This window comes from Myiozetetes cayanensis, unplaced genomic scaffold (assembly GCF_022539395.1).
Source record: "Myiozetetes cayanensis isolate MyiCay16 unplaced genomic scaffold, myiCay2020 scf32, whole genome shotgun sequence".
Taxonomy (NCBI): Eukaryota; Metazoa; Chordata; class Aves; order Passeriformes; family Tyrannidae; genus Myiozetetes; species Myiozetetes cayanensis.
This window is the reverse complement of record NW_026087544.1, coordinates 2,444,518-2,465,179: the sequence shown is the minus strand read 5'-3', so window position 1 is coordinate 2,465,179 and position 20,662 is coordinate 2,444,518. Positions and strand designations below refer to the sequence as shown.

General features: G+C 49.3%; 1 protein-coding gene across 1 annotated transcript; it reads right to left on the bottom strand.

Annotated features, from left to right (window-relative positions):
• Positions 1-1,531: 1,531 nt before the first annotated feature.
• Positions 1,532-20,504, bottom strand: LOC126645862 (complement receptor type 1-like). The gene is made up of 34 exons (XM_050326679.1): positions 20,432-20,504; positions 19,713-19,895; positions 19,000-19,182; positions 18,655-18,834; positions 18,280-18,462; positions 17,573-17,755; positions 17,228-17,407; positions 16,853-17,035; positions 16,332-16,556; positions 15,850-16,041; positions 15,494-15,593; positions 15,111-15,196; positions 13,975-14,169; positions 13,464-13,643; positions 13,166-13,357; positions 12,904-13,003; positions 12,649-12,734; positions 11,914-12,108; positions 11,520-11,702; positions 11,029-11,208; positions 10,169-10,351; positions 9,839-10,021; positions 8,923-9,105; positions 7,895-8,086; positions 7,129-7,311; positions 6,727-6,918; positions 6,382-6,481; positions 5,772-5,857; positions 4,679-5,032; positions 4,009-4,191; positions 3,538-3,720; positions 2,172-2,351; positions 1,756-1,785; positions 1,532-1,611 (listed from the first exon to the last, which is right to left on the bottom strand). Exons 1-34 carry the CDS (start codon positions 20,502-20,504, stop codon positions 1,532-1,534), a joined length of 5,574 nt encoding a protein of 1,857 aa, XP_050182636.1.
• Between the last annotated feature and the right edge of the window lie 158 nt (positions 20,505-20,662).

Below are 20,662 nucleotides of genomic sequence, written 5' to 3'. Positions count from 1 at the left end.
AAAATTCTAGACAGACCTAAAAAAAGACACAAAATTCTAGTCCAGGGTTCAGCTTTTATTATGTTAAGCATTTGTATAGAGGAACGCTGCGCATAAGCGTTGCTGGAAGGAAATACAGGGATGTGATTGCAGCTGTTACTAAGACATTAATTAACATGCTATGACTTCCACCCCCGTGCAGGAACGCCTGAATGGGACTCGGTTATCCAGATTTTTTGGCTTTGCAGATGACGTATTCTTGATCAGAAGCAGCACACAGAATTCCCTCTGGGGCAGCATCCTCACTGTGTGCAGTCTGAGCCTCATTAGATCCTTATAGTAATTAAGGGGAGCAGAAGGAGCATTAAAGATTTACAGTAAAGTGCCTTATTTTTGCCACAGAATTTCAGCCTCAAGTTGAGCAGCACTTCCATGCAGCCCTCGCTGTGGAGAACGAGCCAAGTCCCTGGTTAGCAGCGACACGGATGCCCAGCCTAGGAAAAAGATGACATGCTCGTGTTAAAATTAGACTTTTCCTGTTTCTGTACTGATGTCTAGGGAGTACATTGTTACTCAAGGAGGGAGGAGAGAATTTCTGGGAAGTGCTTTGTTTCAAAGAAATGACCCAAAACCAAGCCTTTTTATAATCTAAGCTGATTATGCTCAGAGTGAGTGCTGCTGCTAACAGTGAAAATTCACTCTTGGCTGCAACAGGTTCACCACAGAAAGTACATTCACCTGTCAGTAAAAATATCGTTGTAGTACGTGTGAAAGCAAGAAAAAAAAACCCAAAAGCCCAGTGCAGTGTCCTTTTCTGACACTACTGCTGTTAAAGGAGTTTTTTAGAGAGCAAGCTCTCCCATAATCCATAAAAAATTGAAGGCAGCTTTATGTCAGAAGCAAAGACTAGTCTGGAAGTCTGACCTGTGAGCACCATCCATTCAGACTGCAGAAAAAGAAAGACACACGTTGAGGTTGGTGTCAGAAAGAAAACCAGGATGTTTTAAAAACTCAGTATGTTTAAAACAGTCTCTTTTATTCAGCCAAAGAAAACATCTTACCAGAAGATTGAGGGGAAAGAGGTTTCTACTTGAATGATTCTATTAGAAAAATAGTCATTCGAGTAGACAATGAAGTCAACAATATAAACAAATAACCGTATAATTATTGCAGCTATAACTGATATTTTATGTTGAGGAATATAAAACCATACCTTCTACGGCAGACATGAGCTTTTCTGTTCAGTTACCGGGTTCAGAGGGGTTTGGTAATTGTAATTTTCATATGTACGATAATAGCTAAGTGAAAAAGAAGAAAACAATGAACTGTGTTGCTTTGTAAGAGAACACTCAGGTTGGTGTCCTTTAAGAAGGAGATAAAATGACATAATCACACCATCCAGTCCAGGTTGTACAGTTTGCAAGTGTGAGCTGCAGGTCCAGAATTACAAGACCCAGGCACATTCAGGCAAATATTTTTTTTTAAGTGTATAAAGTGTGTAAAGCTTGGCACTTGGCAACAAAGGACGTGAATAAACATCCAGAGGACTGCCTTACCCTTCCTTCTGCTTGGAAACTATTTTCCAGACAATGCCTGCCCCCAGGAGCAGCAGAGCTCCTGCAGCTGCGACTCCTGAGAGAGAAGAGCCTGGATTATTCTCACTGGACGTTTGAAAGCACACAAAAGACATAACAAGGTGTATCTGCCAAGTAGGCAGAAGGAAACAGTGCCACTGAGCTAAAGACCTGGCTGCAAGAATGTTTGCAAGCTGCTTACCGAGGCCTACTGACCCAGACTTGTGTGATGCTGGAGGGAAAAGAAAAAAAGAGAAATAATCAGAAAATTCCTCTAACAGAATCCAGTGTTTGTCTACTGTCGTTATTCACTTTACCAATATACCTTTTAGAATCATAGAATGGGTTGGGTTGGAAGGGATCGTAAAGATAGTCCTGTTCCACCCCATGCCATGGGCAGGGACACCTTCCACTAGCCCAGGTTGCTCCAAGCCCTGTCCAACCTGGCCTGGGATGGGGCAGCCACAGCTTCTCTGGGCCAGCATCCCACTGGTTAGACTGATTCCTTAAACCCCACACCATTATTTACTCTTTTCCTAAATATAAGAAGATATTTGCATGTTTAAGATGCATTTACATGTTTCTATCTGATCTTTGCTTCATTCCCGTTTCACTCACTCAGTTTACAGGCTGGCACAGGAGGGTCCCAGCTGAAATCCTCTTGGCACTGAGTCTGACTGACGCCTTCCAACATGTAACCATCATCACATTCAAGAGTGATGTTGGTCCCAGAACGATAAGTGTTTCCTTTAATGGCTTTCTTAACACCTTGAACATCTGGGAATTCACATCTGATCTCTGGAATTGGAAGTAATCAAAAAAGGGCATTCAAAGAGAGGGAACATAAAACATGGGAAATACAACTGTGGGTTATTCAGAACATGGTTCTTGAATTCTTTCTGAATGTAGTTGGGAATCAATTCTTATTCCACAGGGTAGCTCCTTTCTTTGTGGCTGCAGAGGTGGGTAAGAGTCTCACTGCCACATATGAATATTTGTACAGATCAGCTACTCCACACTGGTATGGCAGATGGAAAATTGTGTGTCGAAGGTGTATTTACTATCACATGTATTAGTACTAAAGACACTTCAAATCCACAAAAATATGGAATGGCTGGCAGAACTTTTCTGGGACTACTTCCCTTAAGGAGCCTCTGATTTATTTACATAAGCACTTAGTACATTATTTCCTCCTATTATTATCTGAGATTTTCAATTCCTGAGTCACTGAGGCGGGTGCAGCTCCTGGTGTGGGTAATTAATTCATTTCAATGAATGTCCAGTTTCTCGTGAAGCAACACCCACAGCAGGAATCCTGTGACGTTCGTGCAATTGGCTTTAGTCAAGTTTGCCCCGTGACTGACCTTGGAAGTGCCAATTCAGAGACACAGAGGAGGAAATAGTTGTCATACACAAACCATCCATCAGAGACAACTTCCCTGATATAATCACTTCCTTTGTTTCCTGGTACTGATAACTGGAGAGTGAGACACAAAAGGGAAGGGACACAAAAATGTTTCTCCTCTTCTACTGAAAGTAAAAAGCTGTCAGTGGAGGGAATTTGGTGTACACCTCATTTGGAGCAACAGGGGCAGAGATGGAAAACGTGTAGGAGTTAAAACTGCCTTTCAGGAGTGCCTCTGTTGGACTCACATCCTTCTGACTGTTTGCTCGAGGTTTCCATCCTGCTTCTTTACAACAATACTCTTCCCAGGGGTAACGAAGAGCAGATAAATTCACAGTTAACAGATCAACACTTCCTAGTTGTGACATAGAAGCAGATCCCAAACCAAATAATGGGATGGAATTCAGTGTTAGCTGCAGAAGATCTTACTGCTTAGAGTTTGGCCCGTGAATCTCTGAAGATTTCATTTTCCCCCCAAAGTAAGATGTGTATGTCATTGTGGCTGCATGTCCCTCAGCCCAGCCTGCTTCTGCCACCACAAATTCCAAACAACAGGAGCAAAGGAAGCACAAAACCCACCTTTGCAGTGAGGAAGAGGCTGGCTCCAGGTTCCTGACACCGTGCAGTTGATAAAAGCATTCCCAATGAGTGAATAACCAGGATTGCAGCTGTAGGATACAGATGCTCCATAGGGAAAAGTGTGAGAGGTGTTGCCTTTGGGCTTCCCATTGGTGATGTTTGGAGGAGGGAGACACTTCACAGCTGGAAAGTTGAGGAGGGGAGAGACAAGAAAGAAGGACCTGAAGAACTACCAGAGAGTGGCTAAGGCACTGTGCCTTTGCAGACTTCATTGTTCCCTTTGAATTTGTTCACTTTGGCTCAATAACCTGTAACCCTGTAACTCCATCAGGCTTTGGAAATGGCTATAAACTCGGTCTTGTTCTTATCACACGTTGTGTGTGACTCAGATTTAGTCCTTCTACAAACCTTTCCCTAAGGCAAGAGTTGTTAAATGTCCTTTGTTCTTAGTTCTCTGCCACAAAAACACACCTTGACAAACAGGAGGAGGATGGCTCCAGGCTCCAGATGGTGTGCAATAAATGGATGCTGTCCCAAGGAGAGAGAAGCCAGGATCACAGATGTAGCTTACAGATGTTCCAGGAGTAAAAACTGCTTTTACTGGGCTGCTGAGAGACCCATGAGTGATATCTGCAGGCCTGGAGCAGTGCAGCACTAAAATCAGAGATGTGCAGATCAAAACAGGGTTCACAGAGGCAAGAGGGAAAACTTTAGAGCAGCTGAACACTCACTCCCACAGCACTGACTCCAACACCAAGAGGATCAATTATCCCTCTTCCCTCAAAAAAGCAGGACAGGTTGGGAGGAAGAATTAATGTTTAGTAAATCTTTCCTCTTCTTAGGAGAGACCTACCTGGACTTGTGGTGGTATTGGGATGATGATGATGATGTTCTGCCACTCCATCTGGATGCAGCACTATGAGTTTAAAAATGTGGGTGAGTAAACACGATCTACAAATTTACCTTCATTTTCCATCATCCTGCCTTTACATTTGCAGCACTTTCCTCCTCTCTGATAGACACTGTCCTGCCTTGAAGCTGCCAATTTTCTCACGTTCAGGAAATGAAGAGAATGTGGGTTATGGATTGCAAGAAGCAGCGTGAGAAAGTGCAAATCATGCTAATACTTACAGCATTTTACCCAACCCCTGGTTCACCTCCTGCACGAAAAGAGAGGCATAAACAAAAGGAGCAAGTGCTGGTTTCTCCTTTAAATGGTTGGAACAAACAGGAAAAATAAAGGCAACTTTGGCTTTGTTGAGTAGAAACCAGGGAGGAATCTGCAATGCTGATGAATCCAAGTGCTGAGACTTACCCTGCTCGCAGACAGGGAGAGGTGGACCCCAGGATTTATCAGCTTGGCACTGGGAGGTGTGATGGCCTCGCAAGGTGAAACCTTTACGGCACTTAAAAGTGACAGTGTCTTTGTATGTGTAGCGATGTTTAAGAAGAGTTACTCTCCCATTCCGGATCTGTGGGAGTGGACAGGTCACCTCTGAAAAATAAATTCATATTTATGGATGTGAAGCCGTATTTATGCTTTAATTGATGCATACATAAAGTCCATCCTCAGTGTGCTCAGAGGATTTTCACAGGTAGTGCTTGGAGACTCAGAGAAGAATAATGTCAAGAACCGAGGGCGTTTTAGTTCATTTAAGTACCCTAAGGTTATATTACCTATCTAAACATAGTTTGTGGCTATGAACAGAATAGTGCAAATACATTCCAATAAATGTATTAAATGGGGTAGAAATCTGTAGGCACTATTAGCCATTCTCATGACTGCTTTACTATCCCAAACTCACCTTCCAAAGCAATTCCATCTGAAAGGGAAACTAACTGCAGTGATCAACCCCTGCAAAACATCCTTGTGGTTTGGATAACAGCACAGCATTTGGAAGATTCCAGTTTGGTTTTACTCAGTGTCCCACTCTTCTACTGCAAAACACATTCCTTCCTTAATTTACTATTTATATTTGTGAAACAAAAGGGACAAAGCCCTGCAGGCATCTCACAACTCTTCAGTCTACATCCCTATGCAGATCCAAAGCTCACATCTGGAAGATTTTTAGAAGAAACCAAACATGCAAGCATCCAAAAAAACCCCCTATCTTAGAGGAATATTATGCTTTAAAAGTCATATTAGTCTAATTCTATTTATTTCAAGGAAATGCCACTTTTTGATTTTAAGGACTTAATTTGCCAGTTCTGGGCTCGATCTAGTGGTGACCTACTTTGACAAATGGGAGGAAGACCAGTCCATGTGACATCTCGTCCAAAAATCACACATCTCCTCTGAGACTGTCCAACCAGCCGGTGCCTGGAGTTACAGAGACACAAATATCAGCTTGGATTTTGCACTCCCACTCTGACACTACCCCCAGAGGTTTCCCTCTGCAGCCTCCTTGATTCTGGCTGGTCACCAAGGTGTTTCTGCTGCTCTGACACATGGGAGTGAAGGATACCAAGTTCCTTCTTCCTGGATCCAAGGGGAACAACACTGATCCCAAATGACTCCGAGTAATTGGTCAGGTGCTAAATCAGGACTTGGACACAGCTGATTTCCAGAGGGCTGGAGCCTCCTTGCTTGCACTTTCAGCTCCTGCTCGGTGGCCATCTGAGGAGCCAAGCTGAAACTCAAGTGTGCAAATTAATCTACTGAGCACAGGAAGGGGAAAATGAGACACCTCTCCCTTTCCTAAGCAGGCAAAATTGGAACCAAAATCCAAATTCTGGCTTGCTGTGGGAGAACAGCTGCTCAGAGGACTGGGCCCTAATGCTTTACCACAAGTTGCCCAACACCGAGCTCAGACACAGAGTCAGCAAAGGCAGTGTGGGACTTACCCTTCTTCACACGTGTAGCTCACGGTGGACCCCAAAAGGAGATCTGTCAGAACAACAACTCTGCCATTCTTGGGTGTTTCTGGGTATGTGCATTGCTTCCCTGGGAAAGAACAAGGCTGTGTTTAAACTCCTCTCTTGCAGTTGTGTAACGCACTATGAGAAGGTATCTTAAGGCTCTGTCCACATTCTGACACCAATAATTTTGATTTCTAAACAGCCAACAACGGCCCAAACTCTGTGACTAGTGAAGCCATGTATGAATCTTTTTGTTGGTTTTTTTTTTTTTTATAAGAAACCCACAAATCAGACAGTTTCCAACAACACCAAACTGATGGAGCTATTCACTTTTACAAAACTCTAGCGCTTCAGACCACGTGCGGTTTTTGAGGCAAGTCAGAGTTGGGGGCACTCCGGGGCGTCTCGTGAATCCCGGCTGGCAGCTGTAGCGCACGGTGTCCCCAGCAGCAAATTCCACCCGATTTCTGTGTTCCTTGGATAGCTCAGCAAAGGTGAAGTTCGGGGGTGCACCACAGCCACCTAGCAGGAAAGCAAGCAGAGGGAGAAACAGGAATATCAGCTGCACAAAGTTGTTTTAAAATGTGCGTTGAGCATGCACGGGTAAGTTTGCGAGACAAATGGAAAACCAAGAAGGACGAAACGATCGTGAATTTTGGCATGGACAAATTCCTACAAGCTTTCAGAAGCTCCCAGACTATCCATAACTCCCAGCTTGGAGGCACAGTGTACCTGCACAGCGAGGGAGAGGGAGGCTCCAGTTCCCAGAGTCGGTGCAGTAGATCGATGCCTCTCCCAGGAGGCTGTACCCAGGGTCACAGCTGTAGTTTACAACCATCCCAGCGGTGAAAACTTCCAAGTCCTGGCTGTTGTGATTTCCTTTGTCAATAGCTGGAGGTGAAGGACATTGCAGCACTAAGGAGAGAGGACAAAACAAAACTGAGAAGAGGGCAAGGACATGATGCTTAGAGGGCTGGTGGGATTCTTCTGTGAAGACAGGCTGAGAACATTGGGGTTGGTCAGCCTGGAGAAGAGAAGGTTTTGGGGAGACCTTAGAGCCCCTTCCAGTGTCTAAAGGAGCTACTTGAGAGATGGAGAGAGACTTTGGACAAGGGCCTAGAGTTACAGGACAAGGGGGAATGGCTTCACACTGGAAGAGGACAGGGCTAGACAGGATATTAGGAAGAAATTCTTCCCTGTGAGGGTGGGGAGGCCCTGGCACAGGTTGCCTAGAGAAGCTGTGGCTGCCCCATCCCTGGGAGTGTCCAAGGCCAGGTTGGATGGGGCTTGGAGCAACCTGGGCTGGAGGAAGGTGTCCCTGCCCATGGCAGGGGGTGGAATGAGAATCTGATCTCAAGCTTCTTTAACTCAGTGTCACAGGAAAGGTATCACTATTTCCAGGAGCCAAATCCTCCAGAGGAAGGAACTGAAACGGAGAAATTACAAGGCTTTCTCCCACAGTATTTAAAAAAAACCTGGAAGCATCTGCAAAACGTACATTTACAAAACTCCTGGGCTTCGGACCATGTTTGATTTTCAAGACATGTAATAGTTGGTGGTATTTGTGGATGTTTCACGTATCCAGCCCGACAAGTATATTCCACCGTCTTCCCAACAGGAAACTCAGTCTGATTTTTATACTCCTTGTTTAGCTCAGCAAACAATAACTTTGTTGGAGTGCCACATCCAGCTGCCAAGGAACAAAATGCACGTGAGAAACACATCCTTGGTTGTGAAATGCAGTTAGAGAGAAACAAGTGCATTTATAGTCACTGTTAAACCCCAAGATATCAATATACCTTCTGTGTATTTATTTGAATACATAAATTAACACTCAGCATGTAAGGACACATGTAAGGACACATGCCCCTAATTTACATGCTCTTAAAAAAAAAAAACAAACTAAAACAATGCCTCCAAAAAGAGTTTAAAAAAATGCTCACAAAAATTAGTTTTAAAATAATAATACCCCCAAAAATACAATGCCCCCCCAAAAATACAATGCCCTCAAAAATAGTTTTAAAAAAATATAATGCTCACAAAAAAATATATTGCACCCAAAAATAGCTTAAAAATATAATGGTCCCCAAAAAATACGACGGCCCAAAAAATAGTTTTAAAAAATAGAATGCTCCCAAAAAATACAATGCCCCCCAAAATAGTTTAGCCAGTTTGGTGCTTTCACACTCTGCACATCCTACACAGCTCTGCCATCACACAATGTGGCATCTTTGGACTGTAGAGTGCAGGAATCTTCAATTTCAGTACTTAGAACACCCAAACCTGCCTCCTTTTGGGAAACCACGGGCCTTAGCAATGCCACCAGCTTATTCCCAATGCCACCAGAGGGGACACAGCTCCTGCATGTGCTGGAAGCACGTTCAGCCCCACGGGTGTCACTGGACGTGTGGTTCATCCCACTCGTGCCAGCTCTGGGTGTTGGCAGGTTTGGCTGATCCAGGGCGAGCCGAGCACGGGGTGGATGCTCAGGCAGCCAGGAGAGCACAAGGAGGCAGCTGGTCCCACCTGCACAGCGTGGGTATGGAAGGCTCCAGCTCCCCGAGGCCGTGCAGGAGATGGAAGGGTCTCCGAGGAGGGAGAAGCCAGGCTGGCAGCTGTAGTTCACCGACGCGCCGCTGGTGAAGTTTGCCCCGAGCTCCGCGCCGTGCGTGGCGTGGGCGATGACAGGAGGCTCAGGGCAGAGCACCACTGCCAGGGCAGGAGCACAGAGCAGAGTTTTAGTGATTTTGCCCAGCAGAGGGGCACATGTAACACAGCAGAAGACTGTCACACCTGAAGTGGTGTGGGTGAGGCAGAAAGCACGACCTCAGGGCCACTCCAGCATAACAATCATAGAGTCATAGAATGGTTTGGGTTGGAAGGGACCTTAAAGATCATATAATATAGGGACACCTTCTGCTATGCCAGGTTGCTCCAAGCCCTGTCCCACCTGGCCTGGGACACTTCCAGGGATGGGGCAGTGCCAGCTTCTCTGGGCAACCTGTGCCAGGGCCTCCCCACCCTCACAGGGAAGAATTTTTTCCTAACATCTAATCTGAACCTACTCTCTGTCAGTTTGAGGCCATTCCCCCTTGTCCCATCACTCTAGGCCCTTGTAAATAGTCTCTCTCCACCCTTTCTTGTCAGCTCCCTTCAGGTACTGGAAGGCTGCAATTAGATCACCCTGAACCCTTCTCTTTTCCAGGCTGAACAATCCCAATTCTCTCAGCCTTTCCTAATAGCAGAGATGCTCCATCCCTCTTATCAACTATGGACTCACTCCAACAGCTCCATGTCCTTCCTGTGCTGGGGACCCCAGAGCTGGCAGCAGGTGGGGGTCTCACCAGAACAGAGCACATGAGCAGAATCCCCTCCCTTAACCTGCTGGCCATGGTTTTTTTTTGGGTGGCCTCCTTCCAAACCCCCAGGTGCCCGTGCTCACCTTGCTCACAGGTGGGCACAGCAGGCACCCAGCGGCCGTCGGGCTGGCACTTGGCTGCATGGCTGCCCCGCAGGACGTGGCCTGGGTGGCACTGGAAGGTGACGTTGGCCCCAGGATGGTACACAGAGCTCCGGCCTTCAGCCACTTCCCCGTCCCGGATGCTGGGGCTGGTGCAGGTGATCACTGCAAGGGAAAAGTGTCAGAGCACGGGCTGGGGAAGCAGCTGCCAGAGCTTGTTCAAAAATGATCCACCCTGTTTGTTTATAAGAGGTCAAATTTCAGGGGAGGCCGTGCGACCACAACAGTCCGTTTACAGCATTTACAGCTCACCTTCACACCGGGGGTAAGGGATGCTCCAGGATCCAGATGTCAAACAAGAAACTGTTGTCTTCCCAGTGAGGACATACCCTGGGTCACAGTAGTACTTCACTGACATTCCAGGGATGAACACATCCACATCCTTGCTGTCATGATGGCCATTTTTGATATTTGGAGGGGAAGGACACCGCAGCACTACAAGGAGGGAAAATGTCCTAACTGGTAAAGAGCTGGTACCACAAACCCCCACTGCAGGGTAGGGCAGCCTTTGAACTTCTTTCTTTCCCATCAACTTTTGCCCAGTAGCTACTCAGGGATGTCACTGAATGACATTTCCATCCTACCCTCACTTACCTTCCAGCCTTCATGTTTCTTGAGCTTATTGAATCAAGAATGATAATTTCTAACTGTTTAGGCAACTACAGTGGTTAGTTTCCATCTGTGGCCCTAACAGCTTGCTCTGGGCTTTCTGTGGCTGTGAATGAGATCAGACACCAATCTGACTCCTGGTCCCTTTGTGGAGTTATTTAAAGAGATGAGAGCCCTACATTATAAGGGTCTGAATTAGAGAATCATCAGAATCATTTAGGTTGGGAAAGACCTTCAAATTCATCGAGTCCCATCAATAACCCAGCACTGAACCATGTCATCTACATGCCTTTGAAATCCCTCCAGGGATGGTTGAGTCCCCCACTTCCCTGTTCCAGTGCTTGAATGGGGATTATGGAGATGGGAGACAGATCTGACTTTTCCCTTCCACTCCTTGCGAGCAGCTCCTTCACCTCCAGGGTGAGGTGTTCCACCCTGCCAGGCGCACTCACACTGTGCTTCAGAAGAAATCAGCTACCACCCTCCACCTCATTTGCACTTACTCTTCTCACAGGTGGGGAGAGGAGGGTCCCACTTGCCCCCAAACTGGCAGCGAGACTGCTGAGAGCCCTTCAAGGCATAACCAAAATCACACTGGAAGACAGCGACATCCCCGAGTCTGTACGTGGCCTCCAGCCCAGTCGTTCTTCCATTCTCAATCTCTGGTCTGTTGCAGCCAATTGCTGGAAGAAAAGAGCACAAAGCACTGCTGGGGATGTGAAACCCACCCTGGGTGTGGAGGGGCACTGAGCAGAGGCAGTACCTGCTGCTGTACGTCACTGTCATGGGCACGTCAACATTATTGGCTCTTGTTCTTACACAAAATATCATTATTCAGCTGTTCTGAGGGTGGGAACAGAAACCCTCAGAGGCAGATGGGGCTCCTCCTGCCTGTGGGACCTTTGTTCTCCGCCTCTCACTGGAGACTTGGTCTGGATTAGAACAAGAGCCAAGAAGGGAGCAGGGAGGACAAAAGGAGCCAACACAAACACACCTTCACACCGGGGCCGGGGCCGGCTCCACGTTCCACTGGCTGTGCAGAGAATGGAGGCGTTCCCGATGAGGGAGAAGCCCTCTGAGCAGCTGTACTGCACAGCCGAGCCAGGGAGGTGCGTGTCCGAGGGCTGACCACTGTGCTTCCCGTTGGGAATGCTTGGAGGGGGAGGACACTTCACCTCTGCCAAGGAGAAGGAAAGGGAAGTAAGAAATATGCACAGGGCAAGACAGAAAATAAAGTAAAAATACAGCCTTCTAAAAGCAAAGGAGGAAGACAATTAACTCCACTAACTCCTGTGGATAGATATCTGTCAGAGCCATGGGATTTTCTCCTGCCAGTGGCAACCAAACCTCTCCGGTGGGGACACCCCACAGAGCCCTCCCAGCCCTACCTTGGCACCGCGGCACTGGCCCGCTCCACACTCCGTGCTCCCCGTCTGAGGAGGTGCAGAGGATGGAGGGATCTCCTGCCAGAGAGTGCCCGGAGTCACAGGTGTAGGTGACCACGTCCCCGTAGGAGAAGGTGTCCCTCGAGTGCCCGCTGTGTGTCCCGTGGGGGATGGCTGGAGGCGGAGCGCAGACGATCCCTGCGGGCAGGCACAAGGGGACTCTTAGCACTGCAGCAGCACCCAGAGTCTGCAGGGCACACCCAGGAAGGGCATCAATGGGGATGGAGCCATCTCAGCATTCAGTGTCCCAAATTACCCAGAAATAAACCTTGTGTGGAAAAAAATCAATGTGGGAAGGAAAACCTGCAGCCTTCCATGAGCCAGTTCCTTGCTGCCCGTCTGGAGGTGGTGGGACAATTCTTACCTCCCTTTCCATAACCATTGGTGACATGCTCAGAGACAGACTGGTCACACCATTCCTACACACACCCAGTGAGGAATACTTACCCTGTTACAGGGAGTTTAAGATATTACTGTTTCTTCCCAGTTTGGAACAGGATAAATAAAAGACCTTTGGAAACATTTTCAGAAGCATCAAACCAAACAATGAAAATGAAAAGGAAACATTTTATGCATCCCAGTGACTGGAATCTTTTGCAATAAAATCTTTGGCTTGAAAGGCGTTCCACTTTTACCTTGCAAACCATCTCCAAGGACCTTTTCCTCTGGCCTACTTACGCTGGCAGACAGGAGCATCTCCACTCCACGAGACACGTGTGCCAGAGACCTCACACGTCCTCTGAGAGCTTCCAACCAGCTTGTACCTGGAGCCACACGGAAGGATTTATTAATTTAACAATAAGAGACTTGAGATTTCTTTGCAACCTTTGTTAAGTGGCAGCCGAGACTTCTGACTTGGGAACTAAGTTGTGTAAAGCTGAAAATCCACTCCTCTCTCACCTGGCAGCTGAATTCAGCTTGTGCAAGACTCACCCTTCGTCACAAGTGTAGTTAATTTTGGACCCGAAGAGGAGGTCTGTCAGGACAACAGCTCTGCCTTTCACTGGGTGCCCTGGGTCAGGACACTGCTTCCCTGGAAGGGAATGCCAGCCTCAGTTAACCCCCAGCTGCTACTCACATCCCAGCCAGGGATACCAGCGCAGAGAGTAGGTAAAGAAACCCATAAAGCTGGGAAAACATGGAAAACCAGCCAAGCCTGATGCACTTCGGGTTCTTCAGCACTTGTGGGACGTACTTTTACAGAACTCCAGCACCGCAGACCACGTCTGATTCCTGAGGCATGTGATGGATGGTGGCATCCCTGGGTGCTGGGAATACCCCGGCCGGCACACGTATTCCACTGTCCTCCCCACGGGAAAGACGGTCTGGTTGTTGAGGGGCTCCTTCAGCTCAGCAAACTCCAGCCTGGCAGGTGCACTGCAGCCAGCTACCAAGAGAGAAAGAAGCCAGCCCAGCTGTTACAGGAGCCAAGAAAAGGCAGATGTGGGAGAGCAGGGGAAGGTTAATGCTCAGAGCCCTGTGTGAACACTTGCCCTGAGTGCAGACTGGCACGGGTGGCTCCCAGGTGTTATTGGGTTGGCACTGGACCACTCTGTGGCCACGCAGGACAAAGCCTGGCTCACACTCAAAGGTCACGGTGTCCTGGTGGGAGTAGGCAGATCTAGGAGACACGATCCTCCCGTTCTGGACCCGCGGGACGGGACAATTTGCCTCTGGAAAAAGGAAGGGCAGGTCCTCAAAGCAGGCACTTGGGCAGAGCTGTGCGGCTGAGAAGCCACAGAGGATTGCAATCCCTTCTAAGACACAAGCCTGAAAGTAATTTTCCCGTGGATGATGCACTGCCTGCATCCAGGGATATCAAACATCACCAAACTGAAAGGTGAAGCTGGGGATGCTGGAGGGCAGCGGGGTGGCCCTCCAGCCTCCTGCCCTCAGCTGCCCATCAGCCCTTGAAAACCCTGGGGCAAGAAGTCCAGCTGTCTGGAGTTTCCTAGCCTTTCCAAACTTCCCAGTAGTGCTGTGAGTATCTGCAGCCACACCCACCTCCACAGGTGGGGATGGGCTCGCTCCACACGCCGTTTTTCCCGTCCCGGGTGGTGCAGTGGATGGAGGGCTCTCCGTGGAGTGGGAACCCGGGGTTGCAGGTGTATGTTACAGCTATGCCATAGAAGAATTCATTCAGCAGCCTGCCCGTGTGCTTCCCATTGGGAATGTCCGGGGGTGGCTCACAAGGAATACCTGCAAAGGGGCAGAACGAGGCTTTTGAGTTCAACAGCAGCACCAAAGTCCTGGAAATCCCTCAGTCTGTGGGGCACAAACACTGGTTCTAGAGAGGAAATAACTGCAGTGAAGTGACCTCCCAGGTGAGGCCTTGTTGGCAACATCCTACCTCCCTGGTCAGGAATTTTTATGGCAGGTAGAAAGCAGACCAGTAAAACCTCTGTGGAGGAAACATCTACATGCTTTGTATTTTTTACTGTTTAAGAAATAAGAAGGCAAAGAGTTTTATTTTGCATCACTTTTGCAAAATGCTGATTTTCTGCAGGCAGTGCCAAGGCAAGCACAGGCACAGTCTGTACATCACCTTAGGTTCATATGTACCTGGAGAACGTGGGAAATGCTTTAAAACCCCAGAATGTACCAGCAAACGTTTCTTTCTTCTTATGAAACTGTCACCTAACCAGCAACACTAGTTAACCATCAGAGAAACACCCAGGTGTGACTGCTGAGGTGCAGCTCTTTGGGTACACACCAGTTATCTGTGCTTGGAGAGTAGGAGCAAGCCCACAGTTTGGGACTTTGGGATTCCACTGCTGGCACAATGCTCTGTCTCTCCCTAGGACTGACCCTCAGTCTGTGTCTGACAGTAACAGCCCCTAAGCTGAACATATTTTCCCTTCCTCTCTTTTTACGGGCTCTTGAGATGTCAGTCAGCAGCAGGGTACTCAAGTACTGCTGGAAAAGCTCCAGCAGAGATGTTGCTTTCTATAACCCATTAAGCTTTGGGATCCTGTACCTTTCCCAGAACCTTTTCTTTTAACTTCGAAACCTTCTGATAATTTTCATGCTCGCAGGGCAGAGGGATTGCCTGTGAAAGCTTTGACTGGAAAGGTGTGGCAGTCTCTGCTGGAAAATGCTTCCCAGATCCATGCAAATCCCTGGAGCTGCAAGCTACTTACGCTGGCAAATGGGAACGTCGCCGCTCCACGCAACACGTCCACCAGAAATCTCACACCGCCTGCTGGACTGTCCAATTAACCTGTACCTGGTGTTGAAAGGGTTGAATGTTCATCCCAAGTCAGTTCAGTTGGAGATGCTGCCTCCCACCTGGGATGGGGGGGGGGTCAGCAAAGCTGTGGCACTGAAGGAGGAGTTCCTTCTCGCTCGGCCAAACCCATGTCAAGTATTTATATGTACAGACAAGACAGTGAGCACCTTAGGAGCTACAGAACCCTGTATGGCTTCTGTACAGAATCCATGTCTTTGGAGTGAATGAACAGGAGGAAGAAAAAGAGGGACTTACCTAATACACCTCTGAGCAGTAGCCAAAGCCAGGACTTACCCTTCCTCACAGCCATAGACCACCGTTGACCCAAACAGGACATCTGTTAGGGAAATAATTTTCCCATTCACAGGTTCACCAGGGTGACTGCATTGTTTCCCTGGGGGAGGAAAATACCCTCATTTTAGCCTTCTGTCTCCCCATACTGTGGCACAACAGATGCAACTATTACCCCAGTCATCTGTCCCCATTTCCAGTTACCCCCAAAACAGGTTTCAAATAGCAAAAAGTTACATGGCTTCACTAGTCACGTATCATTTTGAGGACCAGAAGAACAGAAAGGTTTTTGCAGCATGGACAGAACCTAGGACCAATTCCTTCTTGATCAACAGACACCAAATCAAGGAGCTATTCACTTTTACAGAACTCTAGTGCTTCTGACCACACTCCGCTCTCAAGGCATGTAATAGTAGGTGACATTCCTGGCTGTTTAGCATATCCAGCTCGGCAAGTGTATTGCACAGTCTTCCCAACAGAAAAATCAAACGTATTTCTATGCTCCTCATTTAGCTCAGCAAAGTGTAACCTTGTGGGGGGGCCACAACCACCTATTGGGAGAGAAAACACACATGAGAGCCAGGCAGGGCAGGTTTGGCGGGTGCAAGCACAGAAAGCACTGTCAGGAGGAAAGGTGTTTCGTTTGCCTTGCAAAATTGTTTAGTGATATGGCCATTATTAAACAAACACAGCATATTTTCTCAAAGGATTGCAGAGGAACAGGTTCTTATTGTCGGGATATACTTCAATCTTCCACTCACGGGGTTTAACCACATTTTTCAAACAGGGTTAGGGGACATAAAATAGCAGTGTACCCCAAGGCAGTTAAGTCATTATTTACCTGGAGATTCGTGCCTATTTAAAGAGTTCTGGTAAAGGAATGATCTCTCACAGACAGGAAGAGGAGGCTGCCAGCTGCCATCCTCCTGGCAGGAGACCTCGGCACTGCCTTGCAGGCTGTAACCATCGTGGCACTGAAATGTCAGCGTTTGCCCAGGTGCAGAGATAAGTCCTTGAACATCAACTTGCCTCCCATTTGCTATGGTTGGATTGATGCAGACAGTCACTGGAAACGAGAGTTGTGCAAAAGGAGTTGGAGCAAAACAAAGCAAAGAACCACAGGCTCTTAATATTGCAACAACAAAATCAACGTGACATCTGCTGCCACTGGAGCACAGGGAGGAGGGTGCTGGCTCTAAATTCGTGCATCTAAGCTTATTCTTTACATAGTATAGAACTGTATATTTAATTAAAGGGGAATTTAGTCCCTCACTGGAGGTCTCAGTGGCAGTGGTGAGGGTCCCCCTGTGAACAGAGCCACACTATGAGTTTGTGCCCTGAGGGGACAGAGCATGGACACACCTTCACAGCGAGGGCCAGGCTGGCTCCAGCTCCCTGATAGTCTGCAAAATACATCAGCATTTCCAACCAGGTAATAGCCAGGGTTGCAGGTGTATCTTACAGACATTCCCATGGTAAAAAATGCTTTGCCCTGGCCGTTGTGGTTTCCATTGGTGATCTCTGGAGGCATGGGGCAGGGTCGGACTGCAAGAGGGAGGTGGAAAGTCATGACTCAGGGAGAGAACAGGGTGCCAGGGGAAGGCAGTCAGAGTGAGGCTGCATTGATGGGTTAAAGCCCATCCCAGGAACAGCTCTGCCTGCAGATGCTGTTCCTGCCTGCAAGGAAGCCCTGCCAGGCAGGGCTGCCCTGGGGAAGCAGTGGGCACCCACACTCACCCCTCTGGCAGATGAGCACTGGCGGATCCCAGGTGCCCCCAGGCTGGCACCGAGCCTTGTAGGTGCCCTCTGCAGCATAACCAGTGTCACAGTCAAAGTGAAGAGTCTCCCCAGCTTTGTAGGTGCTCTGCAGATCGTAGACCTTCCCATTCTGCACCTCGGGTATCTTACAGCCAATTGCTGTGGGAACACAGAGAGCATCCTGTAAACTTCAATACTTCAATTGATCCTGCACACACAGCTTCCCCCCTTCTTGTCACTGCCATAAACCTGCCTGCTCTGATCCTACAGGACATGTAACATCATTTTGCCAGCCCCACACCCAGGAGAGAACCATCCACCCACCTTCACAGCGGGGCAGGGGCCGGCTCCACAGCCCAGCCTCTGTGCAGGTGATGGACGCGTTCCCAAGCAGTGTGTATCCATCCCTGCAGCTGTAGTGCACGGCCCCTCCCCGGGAAACCTTGTGCAGGGACTGTCCTGTGTGCAGCCCGTTGGCGATGTTCGGTGGCCGAGGACACGTCACCTCTGCAGAGGGAGGGGAAAAGCCCATGAGAATGTCTGGGAGAGACAATTCCTGAGAGACAGCCCAGCTCCAACCTCCTGCATGTCAGACATGGGGGAAGGTGAAGGGTGAGGGCAGAGGCCTCAAACCCCAGGTACTGCGAGCTCTGTCCTGACAGCAGCCTTTGGATGCTCTGTCTCTCCTCTGACTTTTCTGGGCAAAGGGTATTGAATTGATTCATAGAAATCCAGCTGGTCATCCCTAAAAAGCTGTGATACACCCCCTGACCTTGCCTGGTCCCCAGCACCATCAACATCTGGCTCTCCATGGGCATGCTGGAGCCAAGCTGCCACTGGAGCACAGGGAGAAGAGTGCTGGCTCTAAATTCGTGCATCTAAGCTTATTCTTTACATAGTATAAAACTGTATGTTTAATTAAAGGGGAATTTAGTCCCTCACTGGAGGTCTCAGTGGCAGTGGTGAGGGTCCCCCTGTGAACAGAGCCACACTATGAGTTTGTGCCCTGAGGGGACAGAGCATGGACTCACCTTCACAGCGAGGGCCAGGCTGGCTCCAGCTCCCTGATAGTCTGCAAAATACATCAGCATTTCCAACCAGGTAATAGCCAGGGTTGCAGGTGTATCTTACAGACATTCCCATGGTAAAAAATGCTTTGCCCTGGCCGTTGTGGTTTCCATTGGTGATCTCTGGAGGCATGGGGCAGGGTCGGACTGCAAGAGGGAGGTGGAAAGTCATGACTCAGGGAGGGAACAGGGTGCCAGGGGAAGGCAGTCAGAGTGAGGCTGCATTGATGGGTTAAAGCCCATCCCAGGAACAGCTCTGCCTGCAGATGCTGTTCCTGCCTGCAAGGAAGCCCTGCCAGGCAGGGCTGCCCTGGGGAAGCAGTGGGCACCCCCACTCACCCCTCTGGCAGATGAGCACTGGCGGATCCCAGGTGCCCCCAGGCTGGCACCGAGCCTTGTAGGTGCCCTCTGCAGCATAACCAGTGTCACAGTCAAAGTGAAGAGTCTCCCCAGCTTTGTAGGTGCTCTGCAGATCGTAGACCTTCCCATTCTGCACCTCGGGTATCTTACAGCCAATTGCTGTGGGAACACAGAGAGCATCCTGTAAACTTCAATACTTCCATTGATCCTGCACACACAGCTTCCCCCCTTCTTGTCACTGCCATAAACCTGCCTGCTCTGATCCTACAGGACATGTAACATCATTTTGCCAGCCCCACACCCAGGAGAGAACCATCCACCCACCTTCACAGCGGGGCAGGGGCCGGCTCCACAGCCCAGCCTCTGTGCAGGTGATGGACGCGTTCCCAAGCAGTGTGTATCCATCCCTGCAGCTGTAGTGCACGGCCCCTCCCCGGGAAACCTTGTGCAGGGACTGTCCTGTGTGCAGCCCGTTGGCGATGTTCGGTGGCCGAGGACACATCGCCTCTGCAGAGGGAAATAAATCACCCTGTGGGTCAGGTGCTTGCCCCTAAGTGAGTTACTAGGGCTGTTCAAGTAGCATCAGGGTAATGTCCTAAATTCTTTTGTGTTTGTTCCATTTGCTGGACCGAAGCATTAGTTAACTAAAGGTGCAGCTGCACCAATATAACAATCACCCTGCATCTGGAAGAAATTACTGGCAGTAACAACATTCCCTACAGGAGAACTCACAGGCATCTCATGGCGTTTGGCAGAAATGCACCCGGGCGTGGAAGCAACAAGAGCAGCGAGAAGCTGCAATGAACTTCCCGTTCCAGGAGGAAGATGAAAATGACCCTACATCTGACCAGGAGCAGAGTAACAAGAAACCCCCCCGGGGCAGCCATCCCACAGGTTCAAGCCTCCCCGCAGCACAGCAGCTCGGCCCTAGGGTTAAATTCTCGCATCCCGGCTTTGCTTTCCCAGTGAATCTGAGAGGACACAAGAGGGAGCTTTCCCCCGCAGCCGTCCCCGCTCGCACACGCTGGGACACTCACGCTTTTTGCACACTGGCAGGGGTGGGTTCCACCTGGAGTCAGCTCCGCAGGTGCTGGTGCGGGAGCCCTGCAGGGTGTAGCCCCAGTTGCAGGTGAAGCTCACGGTGTCCCCGCGCCTGGGGTGAAAGTGAGTGGAGGGTACTCTCGTCCCATACCGGATCTGTGGGAGCGGGCACCGGGCAACTGGAAAAGGGAGAGAAACGAAACGTTTACCTCCGGAGCTCCCAGGTGCTGCTGTTGTTGTGGGGAGGGTGTGGCAGAGGCTGAAATTGGGGTGGGTGCCCCTGGTGCTGCAGGACCCCTCCCTGAGCCTCTGGGGGACCCTGCAGCTTCCTCAACTGGCAAAAACTGGGTTTCTCATCAAGACTTCATATCAATCACCTGGTGATGTCAAGAGCCCTTCCTGGCCTTTTTACAGGTTTCTGACCCACGGGCTCTGAAGCCCATCCTCTGGGTGTGATCCAACCCGGGGAGATGTTGGCAGGACCAGCCTAACTGGGTCCCCCGTTCCCCAGGCACTCAAGCGTGGCTCCAACACTATCCCAGAGGGGCTTTTTTATTAGCAGAGAAGCTCAGAGGTTCTGTGATGTTCAGGGTTTGGCATTCCAAGGTCCACCTGGGACCAAGAGGGAAAAGCAAAAGGATCAGCAAGGAGAGGAGCAGCCATGAGAAAGAGAGGGCCATGGGAGGAAGGTCCCAGACCTGCCGGTCTCACTCACCTTGAGCCCCAGCCCTGGTGATCAGGAGCCAAGCAGAGCTGCCCAGGAGGCAGAGGGTGAAGGGGAGCACCATGCTCTGGTCCCTGGCACAGACTGTGGCTCCTGGGGGGGCGGTGGGAAGATATGGACACCCCAGTTCCCCTCCCCGCCCCCTGCCTGTGGAAGGAGCCTCAGCTGCGGGACTTCCCAGGGCCACAGGACAGGAACCCATGGGCTCCCCAGATGAGGGGA